Source organism: Gymnodraco acuticeps, unplaced genomic scaffold (assembly GCF_902827175.1).
Source record: "Gymnodraco acuticeps unplaced genomic scaffold, fGymAcu1.1, whole genome shotgun sequence".
NCBI classification, from domain to species: domain Eukaryota; kingdom Metazoa; phylum Chordata; class Actinopteri; order Perciformes; family Bathydraconidae; genus Gymnodraco; species Gymnodraco acuticeps.
In genome coordinates, this window is record NW_022990042.1 from 1,702,169 (window position 1) to 1,715,386 (window position 13,218).

The window sequence follows — 13,218 nt, forward strand, 5'->3', positions numbered from 1 at the left end:
ATCTGAAACAATCTTTTGAGAAAAGAGGAAATCAAAAAGGGAAAAAACGAATCGGACGTCAACATATTTTTTAGACATTGATTGTTTGCGGAGACAATTTACGGTCTTAACAAAAGTAATGCTAAATATAATTTGGTTTATTGAATTGATATTGTTTGATTTAAGTTATTCAATAATTGAAGAGATTACTGACGTCTGTGTTCTCTTTCACAAAATAATGCAGCTGTCCTTGCCATTATAAAACTGATAATATAAATTAGATTGTGTGTTTGTGCGTTTATTTAAACATAGTGATGTCATTATGTTACGGAAGTAAACAGGAGTCCAATGGAGGCATTTCAGGCAGGGAGGCAATGTTTGTAATTGAGCATTAAGCAGAGCAAAACCAAGGAGACACTGAACAGGATGTGACATTTTCCATAGACTTTATTATAGTTTTTTCTTCTCAATCTAACAGGTATACACAACGCTCTAAATGTCATGGCTTTTTTGTTTTAAATACTCTCCGCTCTTAAAGAAAAAACTGTAAAAATATGTAATTATAACTAATTAAAAGATCTCTCGGGGGGACAGGACTGGGAAAGGTGCAAAGATACGAGGGTTGGGGTCTTCTGTGGTCCTTATCAGAGGCGTAGGGGGGGTCTGGGAGACAGAAAAGGAAGGGGGTTGAGTTACATCCAGCTGGGCTTTCACCGCGAAGAAGGGGTGGTGTTACCATTTAAAGAAAACCTGGAAGAAGGACAGGAAGTGGATTAGTCACAGTACAATATCTCTGCTGCACAAAGCTCCTCCCACAGACCCACCTGCACACTCTCTCCATCATGTGTGTGACCAGGCGGTCGGAGATGCCTGGGCACGACTCCTCAGCCAGGTTGAAGGCGTTCTCCAGCTCCTCGATGGCTCCTACGCCCCCCCCACTCGCCCGCCGTTTCTCCTTCAACTAGTAGAAGAGGAACAATCGATTAGAAATAATCTTGTTTGATGTGCAATCAAACACAATGACTGTCCAGGGCTTCATTTAACAAGCAGGTATTGGTTAGGTTTTCTCAGCTGAGCTTCACGCTTTCATGCTCTTTCCTTTTAAATTCTGACAAATATATAAACTACTTGATCCGTAGTATATCATCTGATGTTCTCTATATTAAAGCCTGCTCTTGCTGTTCTTCTCTCAAAGCTCTACACTCCCCCTCCCCACCGCCTACCTCTCTGAAGATGGGTGTTACCAACGCAGACAAGCACTGTGACTTGGGTTGCCTTTTCACTGAGTCTCCTGACTGTTGAGAGGAAAAAGAGTGTCAGAGAAAAACACAAAAGATTGGACTGTGTGTGTCAGTTTGCTGTGTGTGTGTCTTACCTCTGAATCTGTGTGTGTGTAGCCTTTCTGTAATTTGCTCAGAGTGGTGGGTCGGACTGTGGGGAAGGTCCACATGGGACATGTGTCCACATCACCATCAGCATCCCTGAAGGAAGGACAGAAAGACAACAAATAGGTATTTAATATGAGGGACACAAACATGTATGGAATTAATTGTGTGTGTGTGTGTGTGTGCGTGTGTGCGTGTGTGCGCGTGTGCGCGCGTGCGTGCGTGTGCTTCTGTTTATGCCTGATCTCATAAACTACTGGATCCATTAGTATCATATCTTTGTGCTCAGTTATGACTGTATGCTTAGGAACAAGCTTCAGTTTTAGACATGGTGTTTGGGTAACAGCTAGTGGAACTACGGTCAAAGCAGGAATAAGGGTTTCTGTTCAGAGGAAGCCAAGCGCTAAGGCCCCTTTCCCACCAAAGCAGTTCCAGGGCCAGTTCGGAGCTAGTGCCCGATTAAGCACCGGCTCTCCCGTTTCCACCGCAGCAGGGCCGGATCTTGGCCCAGAGAACCGGTTCTTATCTGGCTCCGCTCGACTGCCCGTCCAGAAAACCAAGAACCAAATATGTCACACTTACGTCGGAGGCGGGTGCAGGGGGACTGAGCAAAGTGACTAGAACGCGACCACACACTTATATAAAGTGAGGCAACACTAACCAGGCATAGTGTGATGCTGAACCACACTAATAAACAATGAATCCCTGCACTCTGGGGAAGAGTATAACGTTGGAGAAGTAGTTATTTAATTGAATCTGGCTTCGTATGATTAAAAGCAACACGATCATCAACCCGACGCAGTTCCACATTGTTGTGGTTGTGAGCGGCGTTGCTGAGAAAATCAGCGACGTAAACGGTGATGTCATAAAGCAGCACCAGTCTGGCTCTGGACGGTGGAAACACAACTGGGGCGAAAAGAAGAACCAGTTCGGAACCAGAAGAGCACAAGCAAGGAGCTAGAACTGGAACTGGTTTGGTGGGGAAGGGCTATAATCAGGGGTGCACATAACTTTTTTGCCCTGGTTCTCAAAGGAGCACCTGGAGATGTTGCTTGGTGCTCATCCTTAAAATGAAATAAACCGTAACTTTTGAGGGGGTCTTGACTTTATTTGCCAGACACACGGCACTGAACACACATGCAGAGGTGAACACAGAACACAGAACACACATGCAGAGGTGAACACAGAACACACATGCAGAGGTGAACACAGAACACACATGCAGAGGTGAACACAGAACACACATGCAGAGGTGAACACAAGACAACATTAGCACGACCAGTAATCCTACAAGCTGTCATCACTACCCTCCTGACTGTTCTCCTCACTGTCTTCCTCTCTGTCAGACATGGTAGCTGATGATGTAGGCCTACTTCTTTCTCTCTGGTTGAGTCTGCGATTAGCTGCTTGCATCCACAAGTCAACAGCTGGTTTTGGGTCGAAAGTCTCTGTTGTCATCTTAGACAAGTGGATGTAATCAAATAAGTATGTGAACATAACCAATAGCCTACCATAGCCAATAACAAATTAATGTAACTTATTTTATTTGTGTTGTTCATTCATATCTTATTTTACCTTAACATTTATTTATTTATGCATTTTTTTATCTCTCCAGTTTTAAAGGATATGTTTGGTTACTGTCCTATAGTATGCATTGGAATGATTTCAAACCTGTTTATCCCAATAATTATAAAGGAGTGCCTTGGAAATATGTGTTTACATAAATTGTGACCAAACCGTTTGAACTTAGACTAAAGTGAACTATCTAAACACTCAGAGTCCTTTACCTCACTGAGCTGTAGTATCAGCCTCTCAGTCTGATTGGAGAGGACTCTCCCTCCACATTATTGTAGAAACATCTTCTTCTTATATCCGTTAGAGCAGCTAGCACGGCACCAGATTATAATAACAACAGCGCTGGTACCACCCTCCCTCTCTCCCTCGCTCACTCGCATTTTGTCTGTGAGCTGCGGGCGCCAGATAAGCCAACATCCCCCATTTTCATCACTTACAGCGCCCATCGTACAGGGCAAATGAAAGGTGGAACCGGGGTGAAAAGGGTGTTACATTTACTTCATTGTGAATATTGTTACATCAAGGCCTAAAATTAGGATGAGCCCCAACGGTCAAAATGTTTTTTTCCCTCCCAGAACTGCCAGCGCAGCACCTCCACAGATCTGGCGCCCTAGGCGAACATCTAGCCAGGGCTACGGGCCGGCCCTGAGTTCATATCATGGTTCATATGCAACTCGCAAATATATTTCTCTCTCTCTCTCTTATCTCTCTTCTCTCCTCTATTTTCTCTTCTCCCTTCTTTCTCTCCCTCTCAATGTTGGTACGCAAATGCGCTTTGTTTCAAATGACCCGGTGCTCTTTGTTTGGCGGAGGTGCGCATGCGCACCTGCGCACCAGTTATGTGCAGCCCTGGGTATAAGTGCATTTTAACGTGACACCATGATTTATGATTAGGTCATTTCTTTTTGCTACCTTCAAAGGCAAAGAGAGAGTGCATAGGCTTTTCAAAACTGAGTCTTTAAATCACCAGTTTATTTTGATAACGGTGAAAACTGGACTAGTCAACATTCTGTTGAGTTTGCATGAAGTGGGTTTTATCCTGCGCTAACAAAGGAAGTACGCTTCTCTTAGTTGGTGAAATAGAGAATTCAGAAGTCTGTGTATTTGGATCTTTAATAAGGAGAACACATTTTGTGAGTTTATTAAGATTTGTTTTCTTCTTTAGATTAATAAAAGCTATTGGACTTTGAGAGAAATATTGAAATCTAAAGACGAGTTTGTGTAAACGTGTTCTACTCTCAGACACTCCAAATAACTGTCTATTCCAGACATTGAGGATAGATAATGGGTGATTTTCCAGAACAAAGAATAGAAAACCAAGCAGTATCAGTAATGAACATGTATGTAATGTTCCTATCAGCAGGAACAAGTGGAAGCCCCTTCGCTTAGTCTGATGCAAACTACAATAGGCAACACATACATGTTCATTGCTGATAGCACTTGGTTGGTATCTTTGTTTCTATAAAATCACTTATTTATCCTCACATTCTGATGAGTGTTTGCTGTGCTGTGAGTAGATCCTTTGGAACATGTTATGAATGTGTTTTGCAGACTCACATATCCGAGTCGTCGGAGCTGGACTCCTCCCCGTGGCCCTCAGACTTCCAGCGGCGGTAGCGGTCGATGAGCTCCGTCAGGTAGGCCGTCTTCTTGGTGTAGCGCGTGATGAACTTGTGCTTTACGAGCTCTTTGGCTGTCGGCCTCTGTGCACGCACATCATACACATAGGCAGAAAAGAAGTTTACAATCAGTGACTGTCTGTATAAGATCACTGCAGTGTCTCAAAAGCTAAATGCTAAGAAAGGCTGATGTGCTAACTTGCTAGTATGACTACATTTAGTTTTTATATTTGAGAGAGCACAGATCACATTCTAAAACCTCCATTTAGGCAGATGGATGCCATCCAATCACACATATACTTTGTAGGAACAATGATCAAAGTCTGGGTCATGTCTGATCCGGGGGGGGGGGGGGGAAGCAGGTATATTACTTACAAAACGAGGGTCTTTATTTAGACAGGCCTCCACAAACTCTTTGAAGGGCTTGCTGTAGGGGCCCTCCAGTGTGGGCGGAGTGTTTTTGGGGATGAGGAAGAGGACCCTCATTGGGTGGAGGTCCGAGTTAGGAGGCTCCCCTTTAGCCAGCTCAATAGCAGTGATACCCAGGGACCAGATATCAGCCTGAGGGGGGGAGACGTGGTAGGTAAGGGGTGTGAACTTAATATCAAATAAAATTACCTGGATTCAAAAGTTCTTCCAATGTTGAAAATGTCATGTTGTGTCTGCTTATCAGTAGGCATAGGAGAACATTCAACTAATATGAACAATACATGTATAACAACTAAAAGATAATAATGTAAGTTATGCTAGTAAGGCAAAAAGCAGTGCTAAAAAACAATAGTCAAACATCTCAGATCCTTTGGGGAAATAACTACAAACTTTATGAAAAATAAGTCAATGTAAAAAAAAGGTGTCAAAGGTAAGAATGTAATCAAGTCATGTCCAGGGGCTAAACTACAAATGCAATAATAGCAGCAAATGAAAAGAGTACAAATACAGATCACAATACCATTGACTATAACCTCATATCATCATTTTAAAAATGAACCAGACTCTGAAAGTCAGATTTGTATTCTAGAAATAAACATTAGTGGTTAGCTAATACAAGTTAATATAAGAATTAGTGATTGTCATATATTTGTGTAATCTTGTAAAAATATTCCTAGACTTTATATTTTATTTTTAAAAGATAAATAATACTTAAAAAATATGAACATTTCATGTCATGATTATCCTGTTAAAAATCAATTAGATTCAGAAGATAATCCTAACAAACGTCACAATGTGCTTAAAGCTTAAATATCTTGGAATAGCTTAACCTTACATTAAGTTAGGAAACAAGTATTTTTGATTGTCCCAAAGAGAGGACTGATCCTTTCTACTGGATCATTGTTTTAAATATATTGTAATTGTTCTAACATAACACAAGCTAGTTAGCTTTTTTAAAGTGTTTTTATCTGCAATAAAATCATTGTCTAATCCCTACCATCAGTGCCTTCACCAATCACTTTCTATTTCTAGGTGTGATGTTCACCAAAATGATTCATCTTTTCACCCAAAAGTGAGAATATAAACAAAGCAGACATAACACAGTGCTCTCACAGCAGAAACGCAGCTGTGTGTGTGTGTGTGTGTGCCTCACCTTGAAGTCGTAGGCCGACTGTTTGATCACCTCCGGAGCCATCCAGAAAGGCGTGCCCACAAACGTGTTCCTCTTAATCTGAGTGTCCGTCAGCTGACCTGCCACCCCGAAGTCTGCCAGCTTCACCTCGCCCTGCTCCGACAGCAGCACGTTGGCAGCTGGAGGGAGAGAGGGAGGACGAGAGGTTGTTCAAATGGTTCACACAAGGAATTAATAAAGTGAAGGATGGGGCATCATTTGGAGTCATTGGGGTTTTAACACCATATAAACGTCATTCAGGTGTATTTTTGTTGTCAAAGTCTAACCATTTGACATTAGCTTAACAGATTGAAAGGCTAAAATAGGGATGGGTGGTATATGATTTTATTTTTGGTTTGAGATAAAACACATTCACAATAAGTTGGTTGTGATGAATTTACAAAATCTTAAACATTGTGAGTGTCCTGCTACGAGCGATGGCCATCTAGTTTGCTTTTATTGCAATATAACCTCCTGCAATTTCACGTTTATTACTATGGTGTACATATCTGCTATTTTGTTTCAGTTTTTGACTTATTGTGTTATTAACAACGTGTGCATACTCAGCCATTTCCCCCCCTCACTTTATCTGCTGTTGTAATCATGTACATTTCCCCGTCGCGGGACACATAAAGGATTTCATTGAAAAATAAATATAGGAATTATGTAAATACAAAATCACACAATATTGCTTTAAATGAAAAAAAGTCTCCTTAATTACTCACCTCTGTGTCCTTATTTATACAAAATGTAAGATCCAAACACCTACAGAGCAGCTGAGTAATGTTAGAGCTCACAGATGGTGGCATATTTCAGTGTGTGTCCAGCATCTGCTTCAGACTGGACCAGTGGCGGTTCTACGGGGTGGCACGGGGTGGAAGCTGCCACCTCAGAAAAAGGCCTTGCCACCCCAGCTGCCACCCCATTTGGCAGCTTTGTTTTGAAAGAAAAGTTGTGGCTCATCAGACATTTATGAGAGAAAATCTCTAATGTCCGAGTGCAAGTGAATGCAGCACAAGACGCGAGCCTTGTAACCCTTCCCCCGGCCCTGGCGCGAGCGTGGAAATATGATTGGCGGCGATTTCATTTGAATGGGGGGACAGCTCAAAACGAGAAGCATTTCGGATCCAAGTAGACGGAAGGAATGAGGTATTTGCGGTCAGGGTATGGCTGGGGTAGGCTACAGCCATACCAAGAAATGGCTTAGCCCCACCATGAAAATGATGTTAAAGTAAGCAAAATAAAGTCCGCCAACTCGTGGAGTAAATTGCACAGACAGCAGTTAGTGAGATTGATTTCAGCCACTTGTCTGGAAATACCGAAGACTAGAAACGGTTTTGAAAACTTTTGTCACGTAGTGATCGTCTTCTCAATAGAACATCTTTGATAATGTCTTCTGGCCAATCAGAATCACGATAACGACGTGGTGTTGTTGCAGGAAGTTCCGACGGAGAATACTTTTGCTGTAGTACATCTCTATATACATCGATACAACATTACGTGTTGATAGAAATCAACACGTAATGAAATGAGACCCCACGGTTTGATGATTGATAGGTGTGTGGGCTGTCTTTCATTTTGACACACAGAACAATGGGGGCTATCCACCCTTATCCACAATGTAAAGTAATTCACAGCCTCTTCCTCTTCTCTCTGTGAGGAGCAGCAGGTTCAGCTTTCAGAACAAAGTAACACAAAACTAAAATGGCATTCATTTTTTTAAATATGTCGTGTAGTAATAGATGTATTTATTTTTCTTCTCAAGAGAGTATCAGAATGTGTATTTTATGTTAGTATAAAAAATCTCCTGGGGGAGAATCCCCCCAGACCCCCCTGCAGGGGTTGGGTTTTCAGCATGTCAACTCTTTCACCTGTGGGGAAATTGCAGGATTGGCTCCAGGTCGCCCTTTTTATTTACTACAAGACAAATGTGCCTTTTTATTTCATACAGTTCAATTTGGATTGAGACAGGGAAATAATCTAAACCTCACGCGTGGCGTTTCACTGTCACGGGGAGCGTGTATGTAATTACATTGCAAATACTGACTTGAGCCCCACCACTGTATGGGTTAGCCCTACCGTAGATTACCCAACAAAAATACTCTGGAGCCACTGTTTGCGGTCTACAATGACAGAGAAGAGCCTGTCGAGTCTGGCTGCACTCAGCATTGAATCAAAACGCACCATAGCTTTAAATCGTAATAAGTTTGTGAGGCGTTTTGCTGAACAAAATGGTAATCACCACATTCAGCTGTTATAGGCATGCCAACTTGATGATCTGCTCACGGATGAGTCGATGAGAATAACAAACTGTTAAGATGATGACCTTACGTGTGTATAATATGTTTCTTCTTTGTGGGGTTCTTCCCCCAAAAACAGTTTCAAGTCCTGAGAAAGTCAAATAAGACGGTGTGTAAAACTACACTGCTCAGCCAACAGAAAGTAACCACTTTGATTGAACTAGGCCAGTAGGTAAGGACTTTCCATTGGATCATAACTGCAGCGATGTTTTAGCTGAATACACGTTTTTTAACCCTAACTGATGCAGTTAGTCACTTCTTTAATGTTTGTTCTTTCTGATGTAAGGTCCAGGTTGTAACTGTTTGCAGTGAAGTCGTGGGGCGCTGAACTGTTCTTTTGATTCTTTTGATATATGATAGTAATTACTTGTCTTTCAAATTTGAAGGAGGATGAGCAAGCATCTTGAGGAACGTTCATCATTAACTCCTCCAAAAAATATAGTTTATTTAATAATAACACTGAATATGTGAATCATAACAGTGATTGACAGCTGATAGGAATAATATGATTGTTAATAGTATCATATTCATACAGACAAACATCGATGAGACAGTTAATTAATGTACTTATTGCAGCAGTCTGCATTGATTGGTACCCCTGCTGGTCTAAGAGTGAGACAAACTCATTCAGTTATTGTTCAGTTAAAATTCATTAAATGATGTCTGCCAACTTGTAAGGCTACTGATGTGCCACAATAATGTCACCTAATGTTATTGAGTTAAAATATCAATATTGTGGCTTTCCAAGTTAACATTGTTGATATGACTGCGATTAAATCAGCATATACTTCTGCCAGGGGATGCCACCCCTGAAATTCTTGCCAGCCCATGAATATTTGTCTAGATCCGCCCCTGGACTGGACACATGTTGTTCGCCGGTAGCTTTGACATCAAAGCATTTCAAGCTAATACAGAATACTGATGCAAATGAGCTCTGAACATCACTCTGTTGACGTCTTTAAATGTCTTGTATTGTCTGTCCAAAACCCAAAGATAGTCAATTTAATGTTATGAACAGGAAAACGTCCTTATTCGAGAGGCTGAAATCAGCTTCTTTTTTCTGTTGAGCAACAAATCCATTAGGCAACTACTGTAGTAGGGAGGTGGAGAGATAATCTGTTACCATAACTGTACGGAAACATATTTGATTGGTGATCTAAGAGGCGCTGCATTATTTACAATGTATTATCTGTTTTATAAGTATGTTATCAATATCAAATGTTGAAGTAATCACTGTTATTGTCTATGCTGGTATATCAAAACATCCCTACTCTGAATGATGAGAAGATATCTGGCTTTGTAGCAGGAACACACTGTAGAATGATATGAATTCATATGATAGAGAGTGCTTATTACCTTTGATATCTCTGTGGATCTTCCTTTCTGAGTGCAGATACTCCAGCCCCTTCAGGATCTCCCTCAGTATAGTAGCAATGTACGTCTCTTCAAGAGGCCCTGGACGCAGCTAGATAAGAACAAACAAATATATATATATTTAAAAAAGGTGGAAGTGATGAGAAAGAACCAAGAACTGCTCAAGGTTTCCTCATGTAAATAAAAAGCGATATGAATATATAAGTCTTCTTACCAGATCCAGAGCAGATCCTCCACCTAAATACTCCATGATAATCCACAGCTTGGTCCCCTGACAGGAACAATATTAGATTAAAGACGTCCAAGATTATTAGGATTTATTTTCAAAACTGCATTCAGATGAAATACTACGGAAGAGAACAAGAGCCAAAAGTAATTTATCTTTGAAATACATTTCTTATTGTGACTTTTTCCTCAGAATTCTGACTTAACTGACAGAAATTATTTTGTAAGATCTAAAAAAAAATCACATGTAGCCCAAATCCTCTTCCATAGAAAGCATACAACACACTTTGTTTTATTTATATTGTATGTAAAAAAAAAAAATGTTGAAAGTACAAATAAATAAATAGTTTTTAAAAAAATGTGAAGGATTTGCCCTGACATGTTGATGTCTGCAAATAATCTGTATCACTTTTTAACTTGTGTCTCACCTTCAGGTATGATCCATAATACTTGGTAACGAATGGACTATCGCACTGGCTCAGCACCGTGATCTCCTGTTGAATGTCTTCGATCTCGTCCTCCGCCTCCTCCAGATCGATAATTTTAATGGCCACCACCTCCTTTGTGCGGTTGTTGATGCCTTTGTAGACCTCCCCGAAGGACCCCTTCCCGATCCGCTCCTGCTTGGTGAAGTACTCCTCGGGGTCCAACCGGGTATTCTGATCCAGTGACAGAAAGCATTGAATTATTATGAAGTGTTTGTCATGATGACGAGGGGCTTATTTGTGTGTGTCTCAAAGCATATGACTTGTTTTATATGAATGTCCTTTTATAGAAGGATCATTTCAAAGTGACAGTAGGGCAGGGCAATATATTGATATTATATTGATATCTTGATATGAAAGACACTTCTTTTTGTGGATATCCCTTTCCTGTAGTGTGTTATAGAAGTTTCCGTGCATGGTCTGCAAAGACTAAAAGTCTGTTTTAATGTATTATAATATTAGTTAGGGTATAGAGACTATATGATAACCCCGCTGCAGCATCAATCTTCTCATCTAAGTCATTCCTAAATCTGTGGTGTTTTCTTTAAGTTCTCCACATATACCAAGGTGGAAAGGTTGGTATGACTTAGTATTGCATAGTTGCTAACTAAAGGTTTTTAGAGGCCCTATTTCTTCACGGTTTTCCCTTTCCTGACGTCTGTTCTATAGGTTTGTGTGCATGTAAGTGTTCTGCAAAGGTTACAATCCATGTGTTCCTCTCCCACACACTCCCCCCTGCCTGAAACACCTTCTTTGGAATACTTTGTTTTCTTCTGTACATAGTGACATCACTATGTAACAATATGGTGCTTCTATTGGCTAGCGCTCCAACACATTGTCTCTAAGAGGTTGACCAGTCACAAGTATGACACAAATAAAGCACTTTTTGAACATTAAAGTAGTAGTCACAGTAGAGGCACAACATATACATATGAACCTCACAATGAGCATAATAGTGTTGTGTGGATTCAAATGCTGAAGTTATGTCATTTTCTGAACTGAACAGACTGTTTTAGTTGTTTTATTATTTGCCTTTACCAATTTGTTGTTATTATATACACATTACTATTGATTCTTTGTTGAAAATGTCATTGTATAAATGTTTTTTGAATCCCAAATGGTCAACCCAAAGATATTGTTGCAATAACGTAATAATACATATTCTCCATGTATCGACCCAGCCCTACATGACATCTGTTAGCCAACATACAAATGATCTAATTCACTGCTGTAATATAAAAAGTTGATCTGATTCTTATCTGTGTCCATGAACCCATCTCTTCAGTCACTGCCTGTATAATAACTGGACTGTAGATCGAACTTTGTGCCAATATGTCATTCAAGTGACACCCAACGTATAGGTTCAGTGGTTTTCTCTTTGCATAACAGAAATGAGTTATCATTTAACAGAGTAGGAGAGGAGGCCCTTAATGAAGTCAACTCCTTTCAAAATATTGTACTGTCTGCAGTATGTGATAATGGCAAGACTAAAACAATGGAGACATGTACAACTTTACTGTATAGGCCTACTGTTATAAGGTCTAATGACATTGTTTCACCTGATGCTGCCGAAATAAATGAGTACATAAGTGTGTGTATATGCTAGGTTTTTGTCACTTGCATAGTTGCATTGATAGCTTAGACCCCCTCCCCACCTATTCATGGAGAGCCTGACAGTCATGGGGGTTCGACTTGTCTTGGACCTTAAAGGGAGGTGACAGTCGGTTAAAAGAGGATTTTTGTACCTGGTTCTGCATGTCTCGAAGGTGTGCCATCCTCTCTGCCGGTTGGACGGGACCGGGACAGCCACAGCTCTGTCTTTCCGAGGTTACCGAATGGTCCTTTCGGGTGTTTCCTCCCCTCTTAGCTGTCTAGGAAGCTAGCTAGGTGGCTAGCCAACTAGATAAACACCCAGTCTGCTGGCTTTAACGGGGCTGTCACTCCTCGCTGTGTTTTCGGCCTCCGAGTCCAACGGAGGACTGAGTGGCCCGGCGAGACAACAAGCTGTTAACCGAGAGACTCCATTTGTGACGAACAAGAAGATGAAATGCTCCCTGCGTCTATAAATATTTAATTCATTTCAAGGAACGCTTAGCCTGTTGTTCATTTGAAGCTTGAGGAGGACAAAATAATGGCCCAGCCGGATGACGCATGCGCAGTGGGATCCAAGAAGGTGGAATTGTGGGAGGTGTATTTCTAAACTGTCAATCCAATTTAGATGCTGTCGCAGACATTCATGATTAAAATATACCAAATACTTTAAGTAAATCTACTGAATTAAGTCAAATGTTTAGGTAAGTGTACTTTTTAAAGTAGCCTTTCTACATGTTATGCTACTCTCTACAGATGGGAATACTGTTATTTTTACTCCACAACACACATTAGTTTGATGAATTTAGTTGGTAGTTCATTTTCAGATGAATATAAATATATTTTTTAAACAACATGTAATGATTATTAAATGAGGAACATTGTATTGTTGTGCAGTAATGTAAGCAACCCAAAAGTACAATATAAAAATATAATGGAATATAGAATAGGGTTAGCCTGATAACAACAATACATGTATCATTACAGTACATGTGACTGCATAAATAATTATTTAATGTTAATTTAAGGTGCTTTAAAAATATTTTCTTCATTATACTAATACACTATTATACTAATGCAGGAATT

The 13,218-nt window shown here is 40.5% G+C and overlaps 1 protein-coding gene across 1 annotated transcript; it reads right to left on the reverse strand.

Moving 5' to 3' along the window:
• Positions 1-408: 408 nt before the first annotated feature.
• On the reverse strand, positions 409-12,709 carry stk25b (serine/threonine kinase 25b). The gene is made up of 11 exons (XM_034215287.1): positions 12,288-12,709; positions 10,486-10,716; positions 10,047-10,103; positions 9,815-9,923; positions 6,141-6,298; positions 4,934-5,119; positions 4,497-4,642; positions 1,355-1,460; positions 1,203-1,274; positions 804-940; positions 409-729 (listed from the first exon to the last, which is right to left on the reverse strand). Exons 1-11 carry the CDS (start codon positions 12,315-12,317, stop codon positions 690-692), a joined length of 1,272 nt encoding a protein of 423 aa, XP_034071178.1. The 5' UTR covers positions 12,318-12,709; the 3' UTR covers positions 409-689.
• Positions 12,710-13,218: the final 509 nt, after the last annotated feature.